At 40.1% G+C, this 27,725-nt stretch overlaps 2 protein-coding genes across 3 annotated transcripts; one reads left to right on the top strand and one right to left on the bottom strand.

The window, feature by feature from the left end:
- Nucleotides 1-1,121: 1,121 nt before the first annotated feature.
- USP8 (ubiquitin specific peptidase 8) lies at nt 1,122-22,367 on the top strand. 2 transcript variants are annotated; one of them, XM_036389709.2, is made up of 20 exons: nt 1,122-1,228; nt 5,750-5,920; nt 6,580-6,724; nt 7,237-7,322; nt 9,826-9,970; nt 10,565-10,622; nt 11,349-11,493; nt 11,754-11,916; nt 13,079-13,223; nt 13,413-13,606; nt 14,725-15,336; nt 16,572-16,661; nt 17,282-17,362; nt 17,731-17,993; nt 18,605-18,817; nt 19,274-19,484; nt 19,812-20,048; nt 20,567-20,709; nt 21,077-21,209; nt 21,428-22,367. In XM_036389709.2, exons 2-20 carry the CDS (start codon nt 5,817-5,819, stop codon nt 21,611-21,613), a joined length of 3,354 nt encoding a protein of 1,117 aa, XP_036245602.1. In that variant the 5' UTR covers nt 1,122-1,228; nt 5,750-5,816; the 3' UTR covers nt 21,614-22,367. The 2 variants fall into 2 exon arrangements, with proteins under 2 accessions (XP_036245602.1, XP_036245603.1); XM_036389710.2 differs by lacking the exon at nt 16,572-16,661.
- Nucleotides 22,368-23,656: 1,289 nt separating this feature from the next.
- On the bottom strand, nt 23,657-27,333 carry USP50 (ubiquitin specific peptidase 50). Its single transcript, XM_054516271.1, is given in 5 exon segments — nt 23,657-24,042; nt 25,102-25,244; nt 25,730-25,927; nt 26,543-26,738; nt 27,146-27,333. Coding segments are annotated over 5 exon segments (1,095 nt in total). The 3' UTR covers nt 23,657-23,672.
- Nucleotides 27,334-27,725: the final 392 nt, after the last annotated feature.

The raw sequence follows: 27,725 nt of genomic DNA, 5'->3' as shown, positions 1-27,725 counted from the left end.
ATAAAGGAGACATATCACTGTTCTAATTTCTCCCAGAACCTTTCACATGCCTATCACTCACACACCCTGCAAAGATAGAGAAATTGTCTGAGCCTTTCATGTGGCCAGTACCAACCAATGTTACTGTGCTAGGTGCTATGATATAATTCAGCTTCCTGGGCAAGGAATCAGAAGTATTTTGGAACATGGAGACAGGCATCTCCATGTTTTCTAAACTTCCCTGTTTAGGCTCCAAGATCTCCTTGTTTTCTAGAGTCACTGATGGAAACTGCTCCAGCTCACAAGACATTTCCATTGGCAAAACTGAGTACCAGGTTGAAATGTAGTTGTTGAATCCCCTCACCCTCCAACACAGTTGGGGGACAGGTCAGGATTGTGGCAGCACAGAGCATCTCCTCCATTTGTGTAAGATCTCCACGGCAGGACCAGCCTCTCCCCTTTTCCTAGCATGACTGTACCAGCACATCCACACATCCCTGCCATCCCTCAGATACGATGCTTGTAGTAACACAAGGTGCACAGAAAACACTGTCATCAACAGAAAACTTGGAGTGTCCCCTAGCAATCCACTTTTCTCTAAAGTAAAAACGATATTTTTATAAAGAGAGGTGTCTGGGGTTCCCACACCAGATTGCACAGTGCAGTGAGCCAGTATAACACCCCATAGAAACCCTGGCATGTCCTACAGACTGTGACAGCCCCCAGAGCCCGCTCTTAGTGCCCTGGCCACAGTAACAAATCTCCGCTCCCGAGGCGAGGAGCCAGCTCCGGCGGGCCAGCAGCCCGTGGAGGCCGGCAGGGCACGGCAGGTAACGGCAGGTAACCCGGAGCGCTCTCCGGGGCCGCCGGCTGCTGCTGGGCGAGATCACCGCGTCTCTCTCCTCTCACACCGCCCCCGGAGCCACCCCAGCTCCGAGGCAGCTCCACGGCGTGTGGGTCTGCGTCCCCCGGCCGCCCCAGCGCTGCCTCGCCCCGCAGGGCCCGCAGGACAGCGGCGGGGCCGCCCCGCACCCGCGCGGCCCGAGCCGGCCCCGCGGCACGGATAGGGCCGTGACAGTCCCCGCCCCCGCGGGGATCGGAGGCCCGGCAGGAGGGAGGGAAGCGGGGAGGGAGGGACGCCGCCGAGTTCCGCCCCAGCAGCCATGGCCGCGTAGCGTCTCCTCGGCAGCCGCGCTCGGACATGGGCCTGCCCCGGGCCGGCGGGCGGAGGCAGCGAGTCCCCGCGGCGGTGAGTGCGCGGCCGGGGCGGCTCTGGGCCGGCGGGGAGCGAGGCCTGCGGGGAGGGGGCTCCGGCAGTGACGGGAGGGGCGGGCGCCCTTGGAGGAAGCCCCGGGCCCAGCCCCGCCGTGCGGGGGGAGCGGCCCTCGAGGGGCTGCGGAGGGCAGGGAGCCGGTCCGGGCCGCGCGAGGAGAATCGGGCCTGGCCCGGCGGGGAGCCGGCGCTGTGACCTTGGGCAGCCCGCAGTCTCCCAGCCTTAGCCCGGCCGAGTGAGGAGCGAGCGGGGCCGGCGGAGCCGCCGCCGAGCCCGAGAGCGGCCGGAGGAAGATGGCAGGGAAGCAGCGCTTCCCAGAGTGCCGCACTCCTGCGGCCGGCGAGCTGCGGTGTCATGGAGATTGCCACAGCCCGGCCGGGCCGCCGCAGCGCTATTGACCGCCCGCTTAGAAACTTGAAGGAGTTTTCTGCCTCCCTGTCACCTCCCCGGCTTCTTATCACCTCTGCTGTTTGCCTACGCCTTGCAAATGTTCATTTATCTAAATAACAAGCGGAACTATTTGTGGTTTTACTTAGAATAACTTTCAAACTTCTGCAGAAAATCCAGTGTATTTAAGAAACTTTATAGTGTGGGATGGTTGTCTGTCAAAGGGTTTTCTCACTGCGTGGAGAGAGTCCTTGTGAGGCTTGGCAGTGCAGGCTGCTGCAGGTTTCAGCAGGGTACGTGGCCAGAGAGAGACCCGTGATGTGTTACTGCTCTGGAACCAGAAGAACAGTGCAAGTTTGGGTACTCTCTGTGAACATAATGAACTTGCCATAAGAAGCCCCAATAGTTGTAATCATCCTATGCACGTTAGGTTACAGGACCAAGGCCTGTAGTATTAACAATACCAGAGCCTGGAAGAGAGCTAGAGGACTAACAGAACTAAATATGCTGATTGATTGTGTAGTTCAATCATTGAAAAATTCTTGGTCTCTACACTCAAATTGATAATCTTAAAGAAAACCAACTCTTGTGTACTAAGTGCAGACAGTACAACTTAATTCTGAGAAAACTGAGTAACTTAATGCTCACGAGAAATCCATTTCTCATTTGCCCAAGTGCTAGAGAGAAAAATAAGTGAATAATACTTGATTATATACCTGAATTGGTGATGCACATTACTTGTGTCAGTATTTCACAATGTGTTAGTGTGTGCACTGCTTGCAGTGTAACTGCTTCAGTGCATTGTTCTTTCTGTAGTCATTCCACTTAAAGCTTACTCATATCCTTAGTAAAACTGGCATGATAATTACATGTTGAAAAACCTGTCACCAACAGGTATGTTTCTCTGTCAGGGTAAAACTATCCATTCTAAGCATGTCAATTGCCTATAGTCATACAAGCATGACTTTACTTATATTTTGGGATATTGGCCTTGTTTTCAGCACTCATAGGTATGAAAAAGGACCCAGAGATAATACTTCAGCTGGGAGTAGAAAAGGTGTCAGGTTTTGAGTTTGATCTTAATTTTTATTATAAAAGTTGACAAACCTGAAATAGGTTGTTGCTTCTTCCTCATGGGTCGACTAATAGTAGATTTAGCTATTACAACTTCTTCAGTCTCTTCTATTCATGGTTTTATGATCCAGTTTTCTTTGATGCTGACTAGTTCCAAACTGCATTTGTGGAACTGGATTTTACTGGATTTCTCCACTGACACTAGGCCAGTTAAGAATCTGATATCTGCAAAAAATTTTTTTCAAAATCAGATGGCAATATTTATCAATGAAGGACCTGATTTGGACTCTGAAATTATAGTCTTCCCAAAGCATGCTCAAAAATTAAGGAAATAAACCATGTTCATTTGAGTATGAGGAAAATTAAGGTAATGCGCATCTTAAAATTTAGTAGAAGCTTAAGAATTTTAAAGGGTTCTTACAAGCTAAGACTGAGCAGTCAACAATGGTCAGTCTGTAGTAACTAAAATCAACTTGGGGCATTTGTGATGGATAAACCTGAAAATGTTAGTTACAGATCCAAAATTAAGATTCTGTATAGAAAAATGTCTTAAAAACTGCCACTGAAATCTCATAACAACTTAACACATATGCTGTATTTTGATTAAGTATGTGGTTGAGAATTTGATTTTTTAAAAAGTTCAGAAAATGTTACTCCTTATCCATTCTTTCTCATCTCCATGCAGCATATTTTATGAATTGTGATGCTGTGGGAGGTCAAAGGGTAATTAATATCTCATTCATCAGCTACTGTGGTTAGAAGCTCATGTTTTAAAAAAGGCATAGAAATTTCTTTTAATCAGAAAATAAAAGTTCAGCAGTGAACTTGCATGGCAGTTTAAAGACCTGCAGTTATAACTTAGTGACCATAGGAAAATGTGGAAAGACAATTTTTGTTTCAGGCCAAAGCTCAGAGGTGGCTTTTACTTACTAGTTCTAGATTTGTACAGATGATGTTCCAGAAGATATGTCCTTTTCAAGGTATGTCAGCAACACTTGAGAATTTACTGACATCATTAAATGGTTCATCTTCCACATAATCTTGAGCTTTTTTTGCTCATATGCACACAGCACAGTAATGCTATGTGCATATCTTATTCAGACTGCGTATTTAGTTACAATATTCTGTCAGAACACAACCAAATGCTGCCACTTAAGATTAAGAAAATACTGGTTACATAACAGAGCAAACATTGAAGATATATTTGGAAAGGACTTAAAAGCTTCAAAGGAAAAGTCTATTTACAGTTCCATGGTGAAAAAAAAAAAAAGCCAGGTAAAGATATGCTCTGAAGGTAGACTGAGACAAGCAATACTAAAATCTTAATAAGAGTGAAGCCTCTCTTTATGAGGTTGCAAAAAGTATGTCTTTGTTTTAGGCTAAAAGGCTTTTGTACTGGAAAGGTCTTCTTTGGGGCAGGGAATGTCTGTGTTTTGTTTCTACTGCATACAGTTCTAATGAATTATCTGCCTTGTTTTCAGCTCATAAGTATCCCCCTGAAAGTTACAATTGAATGAATGACACATCATATACAAAAGACAAGGTTTTAAGATGAGTTAGGTATGGGATATGTTTTTAATTCTATGTATTAAAGATAGTATTTGAGGACTTCAGTACTTACTTTATAGAATTATCTGGAAATTAGTCCACTAAGAGAGGATTTTAAACAAAATTTTCAGTTTTAAAAAGCTGATACCTAGTTATCAAGGAAATTCGCAAATACAGCATCTGTGTTCAAGCAGTAAGTTATTTTGCTAGATATTGGTTAGTCTGACCTTGGCATACCTTAGACCAAATGTTTGTGTTAACTCAGTGTCTTTGTTTGATAACCAATTCCTAGCCCAACAAGAGTCAGCCTGGCAATGCTCTGTGCAGTAATACTTCAGGGAGTACAACAGCTCTGAGCCTTGGAAGGATCCCATTCCCACCTTAGCCTCTCATTCTTGACTGCACATGCCAACTGCTGCCCTTGCACAAGCTGTGTAGCCTTTCTGCTTCTTCAGCAGGATGAATTGGCTCAAGAAGAGGTTGGAGAAGTACCAGACCAGCATGAGAAAGAGGGAGGGAGATTGGGACTACCTCATTGAGTGGCTACTGATCAATTTGGTCAGGTGAAACTTCCCTCTGAGGTCACTGACAGGTTTTTTTTGGTCACACTTGATGCTGATCACATTGAGAGTGAAAGAGAAATGCTCTACCTTCATCTTCTCAAAAGCCATGTGGCTTTTCTCTACTAGGAAATAACTTCCTTGCTGATATCATTTGAGTGTCTGTCTTCTAATGAGTCCCCTTCATTCCTTCAGTATTGCTCACATCTGAATGTCTCCCCTCTTGCTTGTGAGGGAGCTCAGTTCCTCCCCTGCCACCCCCAAGGCTAAAATAAAATAGCTCACTGTGTACTAGATGCAGAGAGTTTTAGTTAGACTGTCTGCAGGAGACTTCCTGGACTTCCCTTTCTCAGATAACATGATGTAACAGTCCCTTGTGACCAAATTCTGCTTAACTATTTCATGGCTGCCTGGAGAGCGCTTCCAAATGAAAGCACAAAGTCAATGGCACCCAGGAGTTGAAGACCTGCAGGGTGTCCGAGATGTTTCAGTAGACTTTAATGGTAGCAGCCTCTCTGTTCTCAGCTTATCTCTTAGCAAGACATTAGAAGTCATTTTTCAGAGGGGGTAATGTGTATTTGCAGAGTACAGAGGAGTCAGCTATTTTTTGATAGTATACTTGCTGGCATTTCAGTAGAATAAATGTGCTGGATATGATGATTTTGAACATTCATGAGTCAGCATTTTTTTTTAATTTTTCCGTTAGCACAGATATTGCTAGACATTCTTGATCAATACATGAAGTGATTTCAAATAATTCTGTCACTTTGAAAGATTAATTTATACTATTAATTGTTCAGACACTCTATTTGCTAGCTCACATAAGGTGAGATAAATTAGGTAATAAACCTACACAGGTAACTATAACTACAGTACTAAAAGTAATTGGAATATAATTTGGCTCTTCCTACCGTTTTTCCTCCTCCAGAAAAATATTGGTAGAGACTTCTAAGAAGCTGTAACATCCTAGAAGGGACATAAGTAACAATATTAACATGCCTGCTGTGGCATCTGTACCTAAGGAGCTCTACCTCTCTACTTCATTGAAAGATCTCAACAAGAAGACAGAAGTAAAACCTGAAAAGACCAGTACAAAAAGGTATATATGTTATAATTGATTTTGAATTAATACTTAAAATATTAGTGGTTCCAGAACAAATTTGTTGTGGATCTAAATTTCCTTCATTATTTCTGCTAGATACAAAATCTTCAATAGTCTTATGTATGGCTCTCAACTGTCACATTGGATATGCTTACTCCCTTCAGAAGTCACTTGGCATACTGACAAAGCATGACTTGGACAGAGCACAATGCCCACGAAAATCCACATACTTAGAGGAAAGGCTACATAAATGCAAATCTGTAAAAATAACAAAACCTTTAGCAAATGTCTGAATGCTTTGCCTCCCTCTAGCATTTTTAGACAATCAATGATTTAATTTTGTCTTACTATAACTTAATTTTTCCTAGAAAGAAAGTTATTATTAGAAGGGAAGAGTACCTTTTTCCATATCTCACTATGATATTTAATTATGGAAGACTTTAAATAAGGCTAGTAAACAAACTAGCAAAGATAAACATTATTTGGAGGAACATGATTGCAATTCATATTTAATGAAAGCCTTTTATTAAGGTGGTAAAATCAAATACTTAATATATGGGTGAAGTCTGTAAACACTTAAGATGGCATCTTGTAATGAAAAGGTGTTTGAGGACAAGTCAACAATTATGTACTTTACTCCTCTTCTTTGGTTTCAGTTATGTGCAGAGTGCCCTTAAGATTTTCAAAGCAGCAGAAGAAAGCAGACTGGATGGAGATGAAGAAAAAGCTTACATCCTATACATGAAATATGTGGCTGTTTATAACCTTATTAGAAAGAGACCTGATTTTAAGCAGCAGCAGGTATAAAAGCTTTCTGGCTAATCTCTTCTGCATTGGTCAAAGTATGAGAAGTACAGAGAATTACACTAATTCACATTCAAAGGATCACACTGATATTAAGTAAACTGTCTCACTTATGGTGCTATTTTTTTCTTTCTTGATTTTGAGAAGTCTAGTGTTAATTTTTTTTTTTGTTTTCTTTTTATGTATGAACTATACAAATTGTCAGATCTGTGAATATTTTTTCATGGAAAAGTATTCCTGTAATTTTTACCAGTCAGACTTCTTTGGTGAAGTTGCCTTGTCTAGTCCTTAGACTAGACAAGTAAGTCTTTAGTAAGTCTTAGACTTAGACTTAGTCTTTCTTACAAACTCATATTTCAATGGAAAATGTTTTGACTCAAACTAGTTCTTTTTTTTAGCATTAATATCATTATAATATCAGTTCTCCATACAATTAGTGACTCTTGACACGCATAGAAGTAAGCATTGTTAAACTGCATATTTATATTATGTGATGCTTGTCATTTTAGGATTATTTTCATTCAATTCTGGGACCTACAAATTTAAAAAAAGCTCTTGATGAAGCTGAAATACTGTCAGACAGCCTTAAACTCAGGTATGTAATATAGTTGATGGCTAAAACATTGTTCCTTTTACCTCTAGCCTGTATCTGTGCCAAGTGCAGATTTTCATGCTATTTAGTCGTAAGCAATTGCACTTGAGTAAACCATAGGTACCTGAAACTCTTGAGAGCTTAAATTTATTCCCAGAAGTCTTTTACTAGAGATAATTTTCACTACCACACACTCCAATAACTTGTCATTTTGTACACTTTTTGCTAATTCCTTGGTTTGTTGACAGTGTCTCCTAGTTTAGTTAATTGACATAAAAAGACACAAGGTCTGAAGTACATATACAGGAGAGATGATCAAGAGCAATTTCCTCCTCAGCCTTTTAATCACAAGGTCATCTGAGCCCAAATATATTAATGAATGTTCCTAATAATCAGATAGCCTACAAAATCCCCCTAGTCTGGATGTAGTTTCCACTAAGAAATGCCAGGTTTTGATTCTTTAGCCGCTTGCAGATGTGTGTATGGAATGCACAGTTCTGCCAGTATGTAGATGAGCAGATGCTAATGGGCTTTTGGGTACCTGATTATCAGCTGACAAGTTAATCTTTGTGCCATAAGCCACGAAATTGTGTTAGTAAGTTGCAAGGTAGGGTCTATCTTTAGGTGATATTTAGCACAGTAGTTCTTATTTCCAGCCTTCTCTGCTTCTTGCATCCTTAGCAACTCTCACTCTCTCTCTCTGCAGCTGGGCACATTTCCCTTCACAAGTGTCATGTCCCACCCCCCTCCTTCGAAGTATTCTTGTGAAAGTGTATTTTATACCTCCAAAGTGCTAAATCTATAAAGTTAGTTTTGGTGAACTGTGAGTGTAGTTACATGTATGTGAAAAGTGACTTCACAAAGAGCTCATGACACTGTGTATGAAACAATCTTTAGATTTTCTTTGTTTAGGTGAGTCTTAAAATTAAACACAGCTACAAATTCATTCTTAAGAGTAAAGATTGATAGAATCAGAGAAACCCAAAATGTAGAGACTTGTTGTTTAAGTAACTTATGTCTTTTTATGAAAGGAACGGAGTTTTGGAGTTGATGCAGTAACTTTTAACTACTCTGGCAAAATGTGTAAATATTTAAAGGTAACAGAAATGAAACATGACTCCCTGTGTAACTACAGAAGTAGTTTCAAGGAAATTATTTGTATAATTTCTTCCCCAGGCAGTAGGCCAGCAAATAGTTTGAATGTTAATTGTTAACTAAAAGGAGAGCTGATGAAACTTGTATAGGGGCAGGAATGCTTACATGAATGACCTACTACGTGCTTCAGAAGTATAAATAGGAAATTGATGGGTAAATATTTCATACTGACCAAATTAAACTAAAATCTGAAATATGCTTTAGTGTCATTAACTCCAAGTGGGAACAAAATACTCAGTTCTAACTTACAATGGCTGTGCCAAATCAAGAAGCCTGTTTGAAAATAAAATTACAGACTTGCTGCCTCCTTCCTCTTAGTGGGCAATTAGTGCAGTAGACTTGGAGGTGGAATTTGAATGATCTAGGTTATTAACATACAGCTGTATTGTCACTGTTATTTTAACCCTCATAACGCAACATCTGGTTAAAATGAGCAATTACTAACACAGTTCTGAGTTCATGTTTTACTTCTTGCTTCAGTCATCCAAATTGTTAGGTCAAACATTCTATTTTTGTTTTATGATACTAGTAACCCTTAACCTACTCAGTTGTATTAAATGTAAGTGAATACTATTGAACAGTGATGTGACTGTACAAACCTGCAGTGGTGATCTGAAAACTGTAGTTTGGAGATCAATCATGGCTTACAATACCATGATTGTCCTTCCAGTGGTGAAAGGCTGGGAGGGTAATTTTCAAATCTGAGGCTTTATGAAAAGGACAGGTGTATGCAAGACCTCACCCCCCAAAACTCCTTGCAGTTCTTGCATTGGCTTCCCTGTAGGCCCAGTGTTTGAAACAAGCACCAGGCACACAGGTGAGCACATCATGGAGTCAACTTACATTCTGAAGGTGATTACTGTAAAAGCAGTTCTGATCCAACTTCCCAGAAAAAGCAAATTTAGATATCTGAGCTAACTTACTCTTCACTGGCTCGATTGCAAAATGAAATAAAATACCTGGGATGACTGTTGTAATATATTGGAGTTTACTTGTAAGTCACCAGTACCTATAGTTGTCTATGGAAAGTGAAAAACATTCAGAGATACCATAGCTAAGCATGACCCCAGGTTTTAAGAAAAAAATAGCTTTACAATCAGTGGCTATGTAATAGGACTCAAACCAAGATTTAACAATAAGAAAACCAACCCAAAAGTGGGAGAAATAAGACCACATAGTTAGGAAGCAAAATGGAGTTTGTTGGAATACAAAAACTGGCAATACTTACTTTTAAAATTCTAAATCCTTCTTTTAAAGTTTTTGACTGAAGACTTAGTGATTTTGATATTAATAATCCAAGGTTAGCCAAAACCACAGTATTGAAAAAAAAGGCACTTTTTTCCCCCAATAGATACGAGGAAGCCGAAGTTCGGAAAAAACTTGAAGAGAGGGACAGACAGGAGCTACAGAAAAAGCAAGAACCAAAAGATGATGGAAAGAGCTCAGCCAAAAACTCCTCAGAAAGTGCTGTGGATTCCAAAGGAAAAAGCCAAAGGGTAAGTGAAGATGTTTACAAACTCTAATTCAATCTGAATGGATAGTTTCAATTTAGTCTCTACTAGTAGCTATTTCCAGTTCAGAATCAAGGCGGGGGTTTTTTGAAGTAATGTACACTCTCCATAACCCTTCTTTGACATTTCTTTGGAATATGTGAAGTCCTAGTAGCCTCCAAGTCTTGTGTAAGATAGACTGAGCTTTATGATTAAGTCAAATTCTGTTTTATGCCAGAATTAGTGCAAGAAACCCAAGGTAATGGTGACAAACTGATATTAAGGATAACATGTCTCCATTTTAGGGGAAGGTTGACTTTTTAGCAGTAATGTGGAAACAATTAACACTTAATTCTCCACAAATACTTAAAGAATTTCTTCTGTTAGATGATGGTATCCTAGGTTATATTACCTCTACTGTTTTCTGTCTAGGCAGGGCAGCAACCTCAGTATCTTTTGAGTACATTTGTCAGCACATCTTCAGAAGCAGCTCCCTTGTGCTATGTTTGTTCCTGTGGCTTAACTGTCTGATAAGTTTCGTTTGTTAGCCACCTTAGTTCTCAGTATTACATGCTAAACTTTTTTTTTCCCCTTATACAGATTAATGGTGAGACAAAGCATTCACTGGAAAGAAAAGATCAGTCTGATAGCCTGAGTGGTAAGAGATGCAGTGCTCACACAAATGTGAAAAATGTTTCTGTATGACTGTGCACTAATCACCTCACAGCTGCAGTCTTTCTCAGCAGTTATTTCACAGTTAAAATATTTTGATGAAATTCTAGTATCCTGCATTTCAGTTATAACAAATCAGTAATTCATTAAACTCTGTATTAAAGCCTTCGTTACTTCTCATAAACTTAGAGATCTGTAGTTAGTTTTCAACTGTTCAGTAATGGAAGATGAACTAGTCCTGAAGTGGTCAGGTTAGAAAGAAAAACAGCTCTACTGCTGATAGGCAAGGATGAAATATGACATCTTACTCAGTTAAATACAAAATTTTTCCATTCTCCTTACAACCTTCTGCTTTTTGTTCTTGTAATGAGTATGTGAAAATGTTCTCTAGAGTTCTCAAGAGGAATATCTGCAGCATGTAGTTCACAAATGCTCGCCTATATAGCTTGATTTAAATGAGACCACAATACATTAAAATTGTTTATCACTGAAATATTCAGTATTTGTCTAATCTAACAGATCAGGGGCTGATCACTACAGCAGTGGGAGCAAAAGGCCCACACTGTAACATCTCACCTCCATGACTTTGTGGGATTTCTTAGTTCTGTCATCTGTTTGCAGTCTTGATTGCACCAGTCAGATACCATAGCCATTCATAGCTATCTTCATTTATAATGTGGCTTCTTACGTGTAATTGCTTCTCTCTTTCAAGGAGCAGTCACACCTGAGAGACTGTTTGCAATGATGTCAGACAAAAATATTGAATTGCTTATAATGGATGCTCGAAAATCAAAGGACTATCAGGAATCCTGTATTCCAAAATCCATCAGTGTCCCAGAAGAAGCTATCCATCCTGGGTAAGACATGATGTTAAATGAGAGTGAAATATTTAATTTTCTAAAAAAGTACATGCTTTTAAAGCTTGTACACCTAGTGTCAGAATCCCTGCTGTATACCAGTGGGTGAGATGTATCTGCACAGCTCTGTTCTTGCATGTACTGACTTCAACACAATGCATATTTATTTTATCCCAGCACATAAACATCTATAGATTATTTATTGTTGGACAGAATGGTACTTGTACATGAATCTTTAAATGCATGTTAATTCATTTCAGAGATACTGCTTACCTGATTGAAGCTAGACTCCCAGAGGAGTCTAGGGATTCATGGAAGAGGAGAGGACAGTTCCATTATGTTATACTGCTAGACTGGTTTAGTTCTGCTGAAGACTTAAAGCTGGGAACAACTCTACAGAGCCTGAAAGATGCACTTTTTAAGGTTGGCAAATTTCGTCTTTTCATTCATTAATTAATTCATCTTAGTAAATAAGGCCTTGAAGCACTTATATTTGTGTGTATATGGAGGCCTTAATGACACTTGGTTGAGTTTTCAAAACCTGCTTGTTTTGATAGCAGAAGTGTAGTTTGAAGTTTCATACTGTACTCTAGTAGATGACAGTATAATTTATCAAACAGGTGAACAGCAGAATGATTCACCTCACTTCCTCAATAAGCAGCTCATCAACTTACAGTTCTCTGCTGACAGAGTTATTTGGGAAAGTACTTTCAGTCCTGTCTCCCAGGAACAGTCACCTTCTCTCCTATATTAGCAGCAGTAATTCCTAATCCCTGGAAAGTGGTTGGCCACCTACTTTGCAGTCCTATCAGCCAGGTACTTCCTACAGTGGAGGGGCTGCAATGAAGGAGGCTCCAGAAATATTTTCAGCACAGTTAACTTTTCTGCATTTTTGAATATAACTTTTAGGTAAACATTAAATTAAATTTGAGTTTCAATAGTGCAGGAAGCTTATAGACTCCACAGTGAGCAGATGCCCAGCATTTTCGAGTCAAATTCTCTGTAGCTGTGTTGTCTCTCCTCTGTACAGTGGTGGCTCTTGTGAAAGACTGCAAATCTTTGTTACCTTGACATTCAGGGCTGGGCTTCAGAGATAGTTCAGCAGTTCTCCATCTTAATTGCTTTAGAGACTCTGTTCTCTAGACTGCCTTGTTCATGTACTAGTACTGAGGACAGCAGGAGGAGGGCAGTCTGAACCCTGAACTCTCAAGGGGTTTCAGAAAGTCAGTGTTATGCTTTCTAAATCACTAATCCCTCAGCAAACATACCAGATAAGAAACTGAAGCAAATACTGTAATAAAAATACTTTTCTGCATGGAGGATTGTTATGTGAAGTAGCAGTAAGTGGTTCTTTCTCTGCTAGAAATATTCACACCCTGTTGTAGGCAGAGCCAGGAACCAACTGTGCTGGGCATTCTCCAAACACAGAGAGGATCCCTATTTTTGCAACCTCCAAGTCTTGTTTAAAAATCTCAAAAAACAATCTCTCAATTTAACGACTAGGCACAGGAATTTAAACAACACTATTAAAAGTTTACTTTCTATTTTAAATCAATTAACTTTAAACTTTTTTTTTTCCGTACAGTGGGAAAGCAAAACCATCCTGCAGAATGAGCCTTTAATTCTAGAGGGAGGTTATGAAAACTGGCTCCTTTGTTTTCCACAGTATACAACAAATGCTAGAGTAACTCCACCCCAGCATGGCAGGACTGAAGCAGTGACTGTTTCTTGTAAGTATAAAGGATAACACCCCACCAAGCATTTGTACTTACTGGATGAGTCTTTCATTCAGGTGTTTTTAGGAAAGTCTTTATTATGGCTAAAAGCTAAATTTTGGGTTGGAATGGGGGGTTTATCTTGCTTTTGTGGTTTTGTTTTGAGAATTCTCTTATGGTTCCCTCCTGTACTCCCTCCTGCAGTGGATTTTACATATCCTTCTCTGGAAGAGCCAGCTCCTGTGCTACCTGTTGTTGCTGAAAATGAAGAAATGGGAGATAATTTGGAAGAGAGACTAAAATCACTTAACAGACCAAACATACAAGATGCTGCTGTTCCAAAATCTGACAGTTCCTTTGTAGTTAATCCCATGTCAGTTACAAGAAGTATCCCTGAGGTAAGCTTTTTGACCTGTTCCTTTCTTTCAGTTAGTATATGGTTAATGTGTTAGAGACCCACCACACCCAGAACTTGAAATCCACAAGTAAACATACTCAATACATTTGTTTAAGCCTTGTACATGAGTATATTGGTACAGAGACTCTTGGTGGTCTGTGAAGCTGTGGTAACTGATCTACAGAACTATATGAAACTAAATACACTCAACAGAATTGCAGAAGTTTTCATAAATATTTTTATGTGAGCATGTGAGAAATTCAAGGTCAGCAATTGATCACTAATTCAGAAAGTTTATATAATCTTTCTACTTAAAGCAACATAGGATGAAATACAGAGAGGACAATTAAGCCATGGTTTACCTTAGCTGTTCCACAGGTCTGATTTCCAGCCACTGTGTCTTCATTCAAATAATAAAACATTTAGGTGGTTTGTCACTCTGGGCCCAGTAGTGAAAGTATAGGAATTTGTTTCTTCCTTTCATGTGAATAAGACTTTATAAAAACACCTATGTAGAGTTCTTACACCAAAATAATACTTACCTTAGTAGACATGGCTAAAAGCTCTTCAGTTTCTATATGCAGCCTTTAATATAGATCTCATTCAAGAGACCCTATACTGTAAAATTTAGAGACCTTATTTCTGCTTGTCCTTGAACCAGATGAGCTTTTATTTCTTCAGAACACTCACTCCAGCCTCAAAAACAACCTACTGGCAACGGTTGAGCATAAGCCATTCTTAAATACCCCTTCCCATCAAGCAGATCTGCCTTGAACGTGTGCTTTGTCACATGATTGAGAGGGTCAAGCCCAAATTAGGCTGCCTGATTGCCCTAAAATATCCACCTTTGAAAACACAAAAATAGAGGGTTGTGGTAATCAGTGCATAATGCTGTCCTTATGATTCTTTAGGGCTTGTTTATTAGTTCACACCTGGAATGAATACCTAATTTTACTAACAAGCAGTTTGAATGAGAAGATTTAATGAAATTGAAAGATCTCTTTCTCTGGCAGAAGTCAACTTGATATAATCTTTATTCTCTTACAAATCTCACTTAGGAAGAGCTTAGCAAAGAGAGTAGTGGTAGCTGTAGTGAATTGTTCTGCACCTGTGTTACAGGTGGATCGTTCTAAAAAGCCTTCACTAAAAATCCATGGTGATAACAGAGCAAAACCTGCAAGTACAATCAGTGACAGCCAGTCTGGTGAGAGTGGAAGAATAGTTCCAGACCGCTCCACAAAGCCTGTGCATGATGGAAGGAACACTCTGACAGAAGAAGAAAAAAGTCGGGTCCATGCAGAAACTGCTGCTCTGTTAGAGAAAAACAGACGGGAAAAGGAACTGCGGGAGAGGCAACAGCAGGAACAGAGAGAGAGGCTCAAGAGAGAAAAAGAAGAACAAGAGCAAAAAGAACAAGAACAAAAGGCAAAAGAGGAACAGAAGGAAAAGGAACACAAAGAAAAGCTACAGCAATCAAAAGAGGACAGAGAGCAGAAGGAGAGAGATGAACAAATAAAAAGAGAACAGGAGGAAAAGGAACAAGAAAGAGCACACAGAGAAGCAGTAGAAGCAAAAAAGCAAAATAAAAATGAACCAGAAAACATTGGTGTGAAAAGAATTGAGATTGACAAAATATCCATGGAAGAAAGAGAAAAAGGAACTCGAACACCAGAAACACAGAAACGGGCACTGGGTGATGCATCTCAGACCTTTGTGACTGTTCCAGGCAAGGTCAGTGAAAAAGAAAATCATCATCAAGTGTGAGGTAGTAATGCACTTAAATCATTCTGAATAGTCCAGTTTTAATCTAGCAATTTGAAATACATAATTGGATATGTATTTAGACCACATTTTACATAAAAGTAGAGGAGAGAGTTAAAACCAAGACACAAATAGATTTTTTTTTGCCCAAGGCAAACTTGTTTCTTTCTTATAGGTGGACAGCATGTAATCCCCACGGGATAACAAAATTTCCCACTCACATGGAGCTAGAAGGGATGATGGTTCATAGACTGCAACCCTCCGTTTCAAAAATACAAGCCTGGTGGTGTTTAATCTCTTGTGCCAGCTTGGTCCTGTATGAGGTGTTAAGGACACAATGGTGTCATAAGGAACCCTTTAGTGCCCCCAGCTGTAGAAACACTGACAGAACAGGATTTTGTTACCTGGCACAGGAAGCAAAGCAACATCCTCATCTAGGATTTTTGCTGAAAACAGTCCAGTTCCAAACCTTGGGGGGAAGGGAGGAGTGTCACAGTTCTTTCTTTCCTCATTCTTGAAAAAAATTGCAAAATTTCTCAATGTGCAAATCATGTGATCATAGAACAGGAACCACTTGCAAGCCAACAATGGAACAGATGTCTTTACAACCACTTCTCAAGAAGTTGAATTAAAATATTTTTCTCTGCTTTTGTAATTGCAGTTGTGATTTGATCATATTCTGATGCTTGTTTAATCCAAATGAACAAGAAAGCAAAAATAAATCTTCCTGTGCAAATTTAGCACAGTCATTCATGAGCTTTTGACTGACAGAGAAATGTCACATAATCCCAAAATGACGGCCTATGATCAACCAAATTCATGTTGGCTTCACAGTTTGCCTTTTCCATGGAGAGGTTTGACCTCTCCATGGAAAAGGCAAGTGAAGAGTGAAAGGGAAAAAAGCCTGATGTTTAACAACAAATTGTAAACCCCACAACTTTTAGGGTGTAAAGTAGCGTAGGTGGAAGTTCTGCACTTTATTTCTGAGCTGTTGAAACTACAGAACAAACTGTAATACAACATTCAGTTTCAAAAACTATTCCAGTGAATTGCCTATAGTATGTAGATGGAATAAAAATTACCTGCTTTAACCACTTTGTTGTGGTACATGCATTTAACAACCAAAAAAGAAATTATAACTCTATCAGCATTGTTTACTGACATGCCAGATGAAAATTGAAGCCTTCTTTCAAAATCTTTTGCAGCAAATGGGGGTTAAAGGACAACCAGACAGTGAAGCTCAAAAGCCAGGACCCCTTAGAGAGGATTCTGAACAAGATACTGAAAGACTTAAAGTAAATACAAATGTATTGTATGTAGTCAAAATAATCAAGCACAGATGCTTTATGATTATTATATTATGTTAAACTCCATTTCATTTCAATTTTGAAAGTCATCATCTTAAGAAAAGACTATGCCATATTGACAGTGTTTGTTTGCTTTTTTTCATTGGTCATATTCATATGAAAAATACTTGAAACCTCCATTATAAGTCTTGATGTATTTCTGGTGGCACTAACAAACATTCTCCATGCATTCATCATCTCATGCACACACCTTCAAGTGCTACTTTAAGAGGGAAAAAAGCTCAGCCTAATGTGTTTAACAGAAGCACATACTCCTACTATTTCCTGATTCTTCAGGGGAAAAATTGAGTTTTGTGACTTTCATGAGACTAAATGGTTGGTTTGTTTCTTGTTTTTTTGGAATGCGTCAGCAAACGTTTTGTTTAGATTCCAGTGTTTTTTTGTTTAGATTGAGCAATATAAAATACTAAATTACCATTACAATACATTTTATTTCTATCTATAATCAAGGATTTATTGTACTGTTTGCACTGAATCATGTAACTCCATAGAGAAGTCACAGGCAGCTTAGGAACTGTACATACCTTACTTTTCTCTTTGTTTATTAGTCCCAGCGGGAGCCATTAATGAGAGCACGAAGTGAGGAGATGGGAAGGATAGTCCCAGGGCTGCCTGCAGGTTGGGTAAAGGTAACTCCTCTTCTGAAATGAAAATCAAACTGTTCTGTGTCGTTTTGTCCTGTATTTCAGTTGTGTCTTACTTCTAAAGTTAAACCTTGTATCATTTTTTTTACTCCCCTTTAACTTCCACACAGTTACTTTCTGAATTTTAATATTATTTGTAATGAAACTAGGACAGTTCATCTGCTGTTCCTGGTTTTTGCTGTTTAATAGGCATTTTGATGAAAATTTCCCTTCTACTAAATTTAATCCATTGAGTGTTGAGGCCAGTCACAACTTAATATCCCAATGTCTGAAAAACTCGTGCTGTTGTTAATAGGTAAGTTAATGATGGATTTTCACTTGAGTTTGAAACTATTTTGGTTTTTTCCCCCAAGTTCCTGGATGACATCACTGGAACCTATCGCTACTATCACTCACCAACCAACACTGTTCAGATGTACCCACCAGAAATGGCTCCTGCAGCCACTCCTCCATCAACCCCTCCCACCCGGAAAGCCAAGGCAAAGGTGGCAGCTGAGCGGGAGAGGGAACACTCCAAGCTCAAGCGCTCCTACTCGTCCCCAGATATCACCCAAGCCATCCAGGAGGAAGACAAGAAAAGAATTCCTGTCACTCCTGCAGTCAATCGTGACAATAAGTATGTTTGTTTGATAAGTTAGATCACAGCTCAGGCAGTATGACAGCACAAAGGACTTTCTTTGTGTTTAAGCAACTGAAATTCCTTACTGTTTTCTAAGTGGGTTTGAAAGGATGCATGAGTAATAGACTGAAATTTTGTTGCTAGAAGTTCAATGTATTGAGCAGTTCTCATTGGGAAATCAGTATCATAGTTATGTATTAGCAGGAATTTCAGAGGCCACAGTCTATTAATTGGATGACAGTTGCATTTGAAGTTCCGTTATTTGTGTTAACATACTAAAAGTCTATCTTCTGACAGTTTGTGAAATGCAAGATTGCAGATTTTAAACTGTATTAAACAGCTAATTCTTCATCTGTGAATTAAAGAAATAAAGGAAAAAAATATATAAATCTCACAACTGATAGTGCCTAAAACTGAGCCTCATTATAGGCCAGTGTATATGGATTTCTCACTGTTGCATTGGCTGGTTTTGAGTACCCTAAATGATGGTATTTGGTGCCAGGGTGGTCCAGTCCCTGTGGGTGGTGGGGTGAGGTGTGGTGTCTGTTGGTTTATGTGCACAACTTTGTCAAGTCTGAGACTCCTAAAAAATAATTTTTTGCTTATAGACCTGCCTGTTACACTAAAGCAGAAATTTCCAGGCTCTCTGCATCGCAGATTCGCAATCTCAATCCTGTGTTTGGGGGATCGGGACCAGCTCTGACAGGACTTCGTAATCTAGGGAACACTTGCTACATGAATTCCATATTACAGTGTCTGTGCAATGCACCTCACCTGGCTGAGTATTTCAACAGAAACTTGTATCAAGCTGATATTAACAGGTAACAATCTCTCATCTGCCTTTATATTGGCCAATTCAAGAAGATCACTTGGTGGGGCTGGTTTTTTTTTTTTAAGTAGGAGCCAAATGGTAACTTTTGGCCACCTTGACATTTTCAAAATTCATTTGTGTCACTAAATAGGTTTTACTGGACTGTGATAATTATATTATGGTCACCACATTCATAAAATACATGCGTGCTAGAGTCTCTTAAAACCAAACTGAATATTTAAATAGTTCACAAAACTATGCTGAAAACAGCTGTACCTTCCATCTGGAATATGGTACCAAATTACAGGGTTGACATAGATGAAAATTTAACTCAGTCTAATAGCCAGTTTTCCTTAGTCTAAAGAAATTATTTTAAAATTGGGACCATGTTTTGAATTTAAAACATTAATATTAAAACCTAGTTATTTGAATGGCTCAGATTTTTTTTTTGTTTCTTATTTTATAGGTCAAATTTTCTGGGACATAAAGGTGAAGTGGCTGAAGAGTTTGGTGTAATAATGAAAGCTTTATGGGCAGGACAGTATAAATATATCAGTCCAAAAGACTTCAAAATTACAATTGGGAAAATTAATGACCAATTTGCAGGATATAGCCAACAGGACTCCCAAGAATTGCTTCTCTTTCTAATGGATGGCTTGCATGAGGACCTAAATAAAGTAAGCAATACACTTAAAAGAAATTATATATCTGTCAGAAGAGCAAGAGAAAATTTTAAAAAACTTTCTTATTCCATAAGATTATGTTACTTTAACCTTATATATAGAGAAATGTGATTATTCAGAATTAAAGTAGGAATTCTGAAGTAGTAAGTATAAGGTGGTGGAGGGAGTCACAGAAGAAGCCTCACTAGACAAGAACTGGATGGCTACACTGACATGTTTAAATATTCTTGTGAATAATCAATCATATGCTTGCCTATATGAGATTTCTTACTTACATATATGCTAATATATTGCTGTGGTATTTAAACTTCTGCTATCCAGGCTGACAACAGGAAAAGATACAAGGAAGAAAATAACGATCACCTGGATGACTCAAGTGCAGCAGAAATAGCCTGGCATAAGCACAAACAGCTCAACGAGTCCATCATTGTGGCACTGTTCCAAGGGCAGTTCAAATCCACCGTGCAGTGTCTGACGTGTCACAAGAGGTCCCGAACCTTCGAGGCTTTCATGTATCTCTCATTACCACTTGCATCCTCCAGCAAATGCACTCTGCAGGTATGGGCAACTGGAGAGAAACTGCTCCTGCAGTGCCAGCTGGCACTTGGTTGTGATGCTGCTGCTGCTCACCCTCTGCTTGAAGGGGTTGGTCAGCATTCTGCTTAATTTGCATTGACCTGAAACATGAACAGATCTGAATCTGCATTTTTTTTTTTTCAATTCTTCTAAAGTTTAAAGAAATAGGTCATTCCTTAAAAGTTTTAAGTTAGCAGCAGGATGGAAATACTGAAGCTGCAATAGCAGCCTGTATATTACTTGCTTTGGTATATTACTTGCTTGGTAGGTCACAATGTAAGTATTCTGTGGTTTTAAACAAAATATTGTCTGTACATTTTGAAGGACACTAATTAATATCTGCAGTAAAATTTGCTTCCACACATAGATTTAAGTCACTTTTCCTCAGTGAAATGGAGGATGCAGGTAACCAATGCAGGTTAACAACCAAATGGGAAACAAGCATTTTGATTATACTTGCAAAAACACCTACTATTCACAATCTCTGTATTTTGTTTTAGGAATGCCTTAGATTGTTCTCCAAAGAAGAAAAGCTCACTGATAACAATAGATTTTACTGTAGCCATTGCAAAACTCGAAGGGATTCTTTGAAAAAAATAGAAATTTGGAAATTACCACCTGTTCTTCTTGTGCACTTGAAACGGTAAGGAAATGGTGATTGGTGGATATTAATTAGGATGAAATGACCAGGCTTTGGTGGAACTGGATTGTTCCATGGCAGTGGCTGAGCATTTTAACTTAGAGAAGGTCACAGATACATTACCAGTTGTAATGTTGCAAGAAATTGATTTTCATCTGATGCTTCTTTTATGAGGCTGTAACTCCCAAGGTACTTTCACAAGTGATCTCTTGTTATTTTTGCTAAGAAACACATGAGCAAATGTTAACAGAACTGGGGGCTTTAGTTGAGATCACATCCTGCTTAAAAACAGGGAAAACGAATATGCTTAATACAATGGAGTAGCTTGTGAACAGCCTGTAACTTTTCATGGTGCTTTTTAATTCTCTAGATTTTCCTACGATGGAAGATGGAAACAAAAGCTTCAAACTTCAGTTGATTTTCCACTGGAAACTCTTGACCTCTCTCAGTATGTTATTGGTCCAAAGACTTCCTTGAAGAGATACAATCTGTTCTCAGTATCGGTGAGTAACCAGTCACATTTCAAACTCCAGCTGCACTTTATGCCAGGACTCAGGGTGGCCTGTGTGATTCAGCCAGGCTGCATTGTAGTTACAGATTAAGTTGCATCCTGAAAAAGAACAATTGGGATTTAGTAAAAATTTCATGTTCTAGATTATTTCCCTAACCAGGGAAGAAATGGCAGCTTTGAAGACCACTAACCCTTGCCTTACATTCACAGAATCATTACGGTGGGCTGGACGGGGGGCACTACACAGCCTACTGCAAAAATGCTTCAAAACAGCGCTGGTTTAAGTTTGATGACCACGAAGTGTCCGAGATCTCGGCGTCCTCGGTGAAGTCCTCAGCTGCTTACATTCTCTTTTATACTTCCTATGAACAGCGAGCAGTAGACATGGCCACGTAAAGGAATGTGGCTTAAGGAAAGTGGTTTTCTTTCTTCAAGAGCAAAGTAGGCCTGGGAATGCATATAAATATGCAGAAGTGCAGCAGACCCAGTCACTGGGTGGGAGGAGCAGGGTGTCTGCCAGCAGGGCTCGCTGGGGCCGTAGCAGTGCTTCACAATCAGAGACCAATGGGCAATGCTTGTGGTCATACTGCCATCTGTGGAACCATTTACGAGCATACTTGCATTACTGTTTATTTAAAAAAGAACTATATTTTTAGTCTGCTCCAAAATTAAATTCTAGCTTAGTCATCTGAAATCTATTAACAAGTAGTTTAAAATGTCTTAAAATCCCAAGGCATATCTTGGTTTATTTTTTTCTTTCACTGTTAATGGCCTTTTCACATTTCTAACCTTAAGCTTGACTCTACTGTGAATACTCTAGAACGATGTAAACAGTTAGGAATGTAAGTGTACATATTGATTGCATACTTGCACATCAGAATTATGTATATAATAAAATGTTGTCCTTTTTGTGAGAATCTCTAAAACTCAGAGGATTGCATTTATTTGCCAGCTCTAAGTAATAGCAACACTACTTAATAAAAAAGCAGAGCTGTATTATTTTTTCTGTTAGCTTTTGTCAATATTTGTGCACTTCAGAGTTATTCTAAACAAGATTTTCCTTTTTAATTTTTTAATATAAATTTTCATGTACACATGCATTAAAAACCTTAATGAAGAAATTATTTAAAAATATATCCTGTTAAATGTACGTTTGGGTTTGGTTTTTCATTCTCAGCTGTTATGTAATGATCAAGATTGTACATAGTAACAGTCTGACTCATACTTACACAGTTTAAAGGTTCTCCACATAAAAATACTGTTTTGCATAGAGGTGATTAGTTTAAAAACTTTTAGTTGCATCTTACATATTTCTCTGCTATGGATTAGGGTTAGTTTTCCTTTTCTGATAAGGCTGGCATTCAAAAGTCTTAAATTCTGAGCTTTTACCTGTCTGTCTGTGTCTGTCTTGCTGATGGAATTAAGACCAATATTGATTGTTTTCCAGAAGCTTGCAAGCTGCAAACAAGTTTGAAGTGCTGGAGAGACAAAAATGACATCAGTAGAGCAATGCCTTTTTCTTTTTTCTGTATTAATGGTCACTCCATCCTCTCTTCTGTAGCACAGTCTGGTCTGGTTGTGTGCTTTCACTTTGGTATCCTTCTGTTAGTTCCTGAAAGGCAGCTTAGAACAACCTACTATACTTAACCAGCAGAAAAACAAGAATTTCCAGGTAAGTGCATCTGTGTGCTCAACATCTGTGTTGCTTTGAGGGGTGCAAGAAGGTTGTCATGGAAAACAACCCTGGCCCTTGTGCACATGGAGCAGATGCACATTCCTTCATGGCTTAGGGCTGTCACTGTCCTTTCTAGGAGTCACTTCCTGAAAGACCACGACAGCTGATCAGTGGTGCACATGCTCTAGTTTATTGATGAAACTGGAGTTGGCTAATGCTGCTGGTGAATTCTAGGTGCTGCCCTACCCAGTGTTCATTTTCAAGACTAACAGGGTGTCAGTAGCCTTGGGAGATGTAGAAGAGGAGGTAAGCTGTGTCAGCCTGCACTGCAGAGTCTGGGATCTTGGTGACCTGGGCATCATCAAAGCTGTACCAGTGTTGGGTGATCGAGTGCTTGCAGAAGGCCGTGTAGTGGCCATAATCCAGATCTCCAGCATGGTTCTGTAACAAACAACACAGTCTGTTAAAACCAAACTCCTGTTCTGTCTCCTTACAGGCAAAGCTAGGAACTGGCAATGGTTTTATGAATGCACTTGGAAAAGATGGCACAGAGGGTTTTAGCCCCTTTTGGCCTAGGGCAGGGAATGTTAATTCAAATAAATTCTTTCAAACAGAGTAAATGGATGATGATCATGCTTATTTATTTTGCAATTACATTTGCAACCCAACTATTAGCCCTGGTACAAGTCACTATAAGAGGACCCCATTGTTGTGAGCCATGTCCTTATTTAAAACCAGGATTCATGCTGGATCAGCCTGTGAGTTTACTCTGAAGAGGCATTATGTGCCAGGAGAGCATTCTTTTAAAACTGGGATGTTGGGGAAGAAGGAGAAATAATGTCTCTGTCCTTCAGTTACGTACTGTTACTGGATTATGTCCATGGCTGGTAGAAAAAAGCGTACAACAAAACAGATATTAAATTATAAATCTTTATACATCAAGTCCAAACCAACACAGGCTTCATCTGCTCCATGAGGCAGGGCACTCCCAATAAAAGCAGGAAGGGCAATGCTTACCACTACAGCACACAAGCTGTACTCTGTATTGTTGTGACACGATGTGGAGAGGTAGGGAGAGAGATCCAGATCGCTGAATGGATAGCAGACAGTGGTCGAGAGTTTCCTTCGGTGCTTGTCCTGCCAGGCAAACCTGAAATGAATTTTTGGACTATTTTAAATGAGCCTCAGCTTCTATTTGTGTTGTGGTGATTGCTTAACTGACTTTCCTAGGAGGAGGGAAAACCATCAACTGACTACCCAGCATTTGAAAGAAAGATCTCTGGTAATGTTGTGTATTGCAGGTGTCCAGCAAGAAAAGCAAAGCTCTTGCTTCCTGATCCTTCAGCCAAAGCCTGAAGTCATATCTGTGCGTCACTCTCTGTGTCCTAAACATTTTGGACGGGACTGCAGTGCCAGTGTCAGCTCTTCTCTCATGCCAGACTTCATCCCTCTTCCTCTGTAACTTTGAGTACATCACTGCACTTTTTAATCATTTGCAGTGTGGCCAAGAGCTGCAGCTGGGGACCACATGTCCTTTGAGAATGTTGAGAAAAGCAGATGCTGAATGGAAAATTAAATAAGAACTTCAAATAACATAGTTCTGGGAAGTCAAATCATCCCAGAGTAGTTTTCTTTATAGGTGGAAAGTTGTTAAGAAAAAAAATTCTTTAGAATAAATTCAGCATCTGGCTATGTGTGGCTAGTGAAATCTGTTAACCCAGATGCTCCTTTGCTGATGCACCACTCTGATTTGGTAAAGGGATAAACAAAACCAGAGTGTCTCAACTGCAGTAGCAGCAAGCAAAGCACTGTGTCAGTCCTGCTTTTGGAACCCAAGCCACAGGCTCTCTGAGCTGCCCCAGGAACTGATTCACAGGGATCATTCAGGGACTGGATGAGCCACTGTACTGGGCTGTAGTCAGTCACTGCTTGCTGGAGTTCTCTTCCCTCTGGAGAGCAGATCCCAAGTATAGGGAGAAATTTGATGGCCTGCAGGACACAGGCAGAAGACTGTACATGAAATTCAGGAATGCAACTTGCATGTTTGACAGCTGTATTTGTATAAATGCCCTTTTAGCTTTCAGGTATCTAAAGTACTAAACCCACTTATTTGCAGAGATCAGTTTCCTTTCAGGCAAACACAAATGACTGTCCTTCATGACTCACAATACCCAGGAGCTGGCTATGTCCTACCTCACTTAGACTGTACCTCTTTAGATGAAAGATGATGATCTGTGGTGCCTTGGTTATGGAGGCCTTTACTGTTGCATCTTGGTTGCTTCCACACCAGTAGCAGTGGATTTGGTTGTTCTGAGTCAGTGTGTCTGGCTGAAAAAAGCATTCCAGGCAGTCCTGTCAAAGGAAAAAAGCCAAACATCACTTGATTGAACACATCTCCCTCCACCCATGAAGGTGCTAAGAGATGAATTTGCTCCCCCTAACTGAAGTGTGATGCAGCAAGGCTGACATTACAAACTTGTAAGACAAAGCAGCCAATATTGGTTTCCATTTTCCCCACCAAGGCAGAAACACTTGGATGACTGGGAGAAGCCTGAAATACTTGGATGACTGGAAGAAACCTTCATGGCTTCTATTGAATGATCTCAATAGCCTTCATCCCCTGGCACCTCGTGAGCACTGCTCCTGTAACCTTACCAACTGACATGGTTCTGAGACCAGTAAAGACACCCCACATCTAGGGACAGATCCAAGACATTCCATTAGTGCCCAGGAGACCAAAGTAACTAAAGCCCTGCATTTTTTCAATAAAACCTATTAGTCTAAGCCTCTACTCCCAGATGAAGCAGAAACCAGCAGGAAGGTGCTGGCTGTTGTACCTGCAGAGAGCACACTCTGGTGGAAGGGATGGGCAGGGAGAGGACAGTGAAGCTCTCGGGTCTGTCACTGAGGGCTTTGCACGTCAGACACCTGATGGCATAACTGAGCTGTCCCTCAAATAAGTGTGTTATAATAGATGTGCCACTGCTACTCCTTGTGCTTGCTCCTGCAGCAGAGCTCTGTCTTTCCTGGCTTGGCTATATAGAAGGAAAAAAAATTGACAAAATGTAGATAAGCAATTGTTTTGAGAAGTGCCCTCACTGGGTTTTAATAGGTACTGCCCACTCCCTGGGTTGATCAGTTGTTAGTCTGAACAGAACATGGCTCTAAAATGCTGTTACTTTACTTGAGGGTTCATACATGTAGAGTAAGATTGATTCATTTTCTGAGAGAAAAGTAACAAAAATAAAACAATTCAGACATTTGATAGCATTAATTGCTTGAAAAGCTCTTTATCAGTGGCTCTGGAGGGGATAAAGTCATGGGGGCATGGCAGACGTGAAGTTTTCAGGCAGATGAGAAAGTGGTAGAACATTAACTGTGGAAGGAGAAAGGAGATGAAGAGGTTAGGACAGTGAAACTACACCAGCATTGTCATTTAGATGGGGCTGCAGTTTGATGGAGTATTAGATAAGAAGCAAATTAATAATTGTGTGTACATGGGTCTGAAATAAAGGTAGAAAAGGGAAGTTATTAGTGGCCCCATCATAGAGTTCAGAAGAGGATGATAGGCAATTATTACATGAAATGCTAAGTCATAAAATGCAGAGGAAACAGCTGTAGTTCCCAAAGCACCACAGCTGGGCTCTCACCTGCTTGAAAGCCTCGTGGAGGTCATCCAGGACACAGATGAGGAACTCCTGTGCATCATGCTGAGTCCTCCTGCTAAAAGCTGGGTACCGCTTCCCAAAGACAGAGTGAAAAGCCTCAGGGGAAACAAAGTCAAACTCTCCAAGCCACATGTCAGACACCAAACAGCCAAAGGCAGTTGCAGACTCTCCAATCTCCCTTGGAAAAAAGGGGAGAGTTTCAGGTGATGGATGAAAAAATAGTGTCTGCCTTCAAGTGGGAGCACAAGACAGAAACTCAGAAAACAGATGCTGGTAGAGTACAACTTTGGCAGCTGTCACTTGGCTTGAGGGACTCTGCAGATCCCAGAAAGTGGTAGGAATCATCATCAAGACAACATTAAGAGGTATTACCATCAATATGGGAAGAAAAGTATCGTGGCTGAAGGACCAGCAAGGAATAGGGCTGGGCTCTCAAAGGAGAAGGAAACCAGCTGGTGGCCAATCTGACTGGAACTGCCTGGGGGAAGCTGGCAGGTGCCTTGGACATTCTCATGGCAACATATCCTTTGGCAGGAAAATAGTGCCAAGCAGAAAGCCCTCAGTACTGTGAACAAACCAACTCACTCGTGCAGGGCTGTGTTCCACTTCCCTGAGAGGAAATACTGCACGAGCGGGGTCAGGCTGCAGAGGCACTGCAGCACTGCGTTCATGTAGCACGTGTTCTCCAGGTTCTGCAGCCCTGTGAGCCCTGGGTGCAGGCTGCTCATATCCTCCAGCTGTTCCTTGGGGGAGTACTTCCATTTCCATGCCATCCTTCCACCTACTATGAGAAAAATCCACAACAGTGGAAATCTAAAATGCTGCCGTTTCTTCTTCTTCACATTTACTCCTCACATTTATTCTTCTTCTTCACATTTATTTTCACCAGGTTTATAGTGGTGAAGACTCTTCATCTTCCCCACTAAGCTCTTTCCAGTATGGTAAGATACATCATTATGAGGTGTTATTTAAATACATGAGGTTTTAAGACTTATTCCTAAAATTCCATTCAGTCTTTTACTCCATTCAGTTACTCAAAAACTACCACCACTTGTGAATAGCCATCTCTAGGGCAAAATGCTTAATAGTGCATATTACATTATATTCAATTTCCTCAGGTACAGTACTCACCTATTTTCTAAAACCATTGGTTGCAGTCCAGATG

This window comes from Molothrus ater, chromosome 13, assembly GCF_012460135.2.
Source record: "Molothrus ater isolate BHLD 08-10-18 breed brown headed cowbird chromosome 13, BPBGC_Mater_1.1, whole genome shotgun sequence".
NCBI classification, from domain to species: Eukaryota; Metazoa; Chordata; class Aves; order Passeriformes; family Icteridae; genus Molothrus; species Molothrus ater.
The sequence above is the reverse complement of the archived record's forward strand: the minus strand, read 5'-3'. Positions and strand labels throughout refer to the sequence as shown.

What these genes read in the sequence shown, in the direction of transcription:
- USP8 (XM_036389709.2), top strand. Translation starts at nt 5,817, where the DNA reads ATGCCTGCTGTGGCATCTGTACCTAAGGAGCTCTACCTCTCTACTTCA. An exon ending in GCAGTCAATCGTGACAATAA is followed by an intron (nt 17,994 to 18,604) that starts GTATGTTTGTTT and finishes TTTTGCTTATAG; the next exon opens with ACCTGCCTGTTACACTAAAG. An exon ending in ACAATCTGTTCTCAGTATCG is followed by an intron (nt 21,210 to 21,427) that starts GTGAGTAACCAG and finishes TTACATTCACAG; the next exon opens with AATCATTACGGTGGGCTGGA.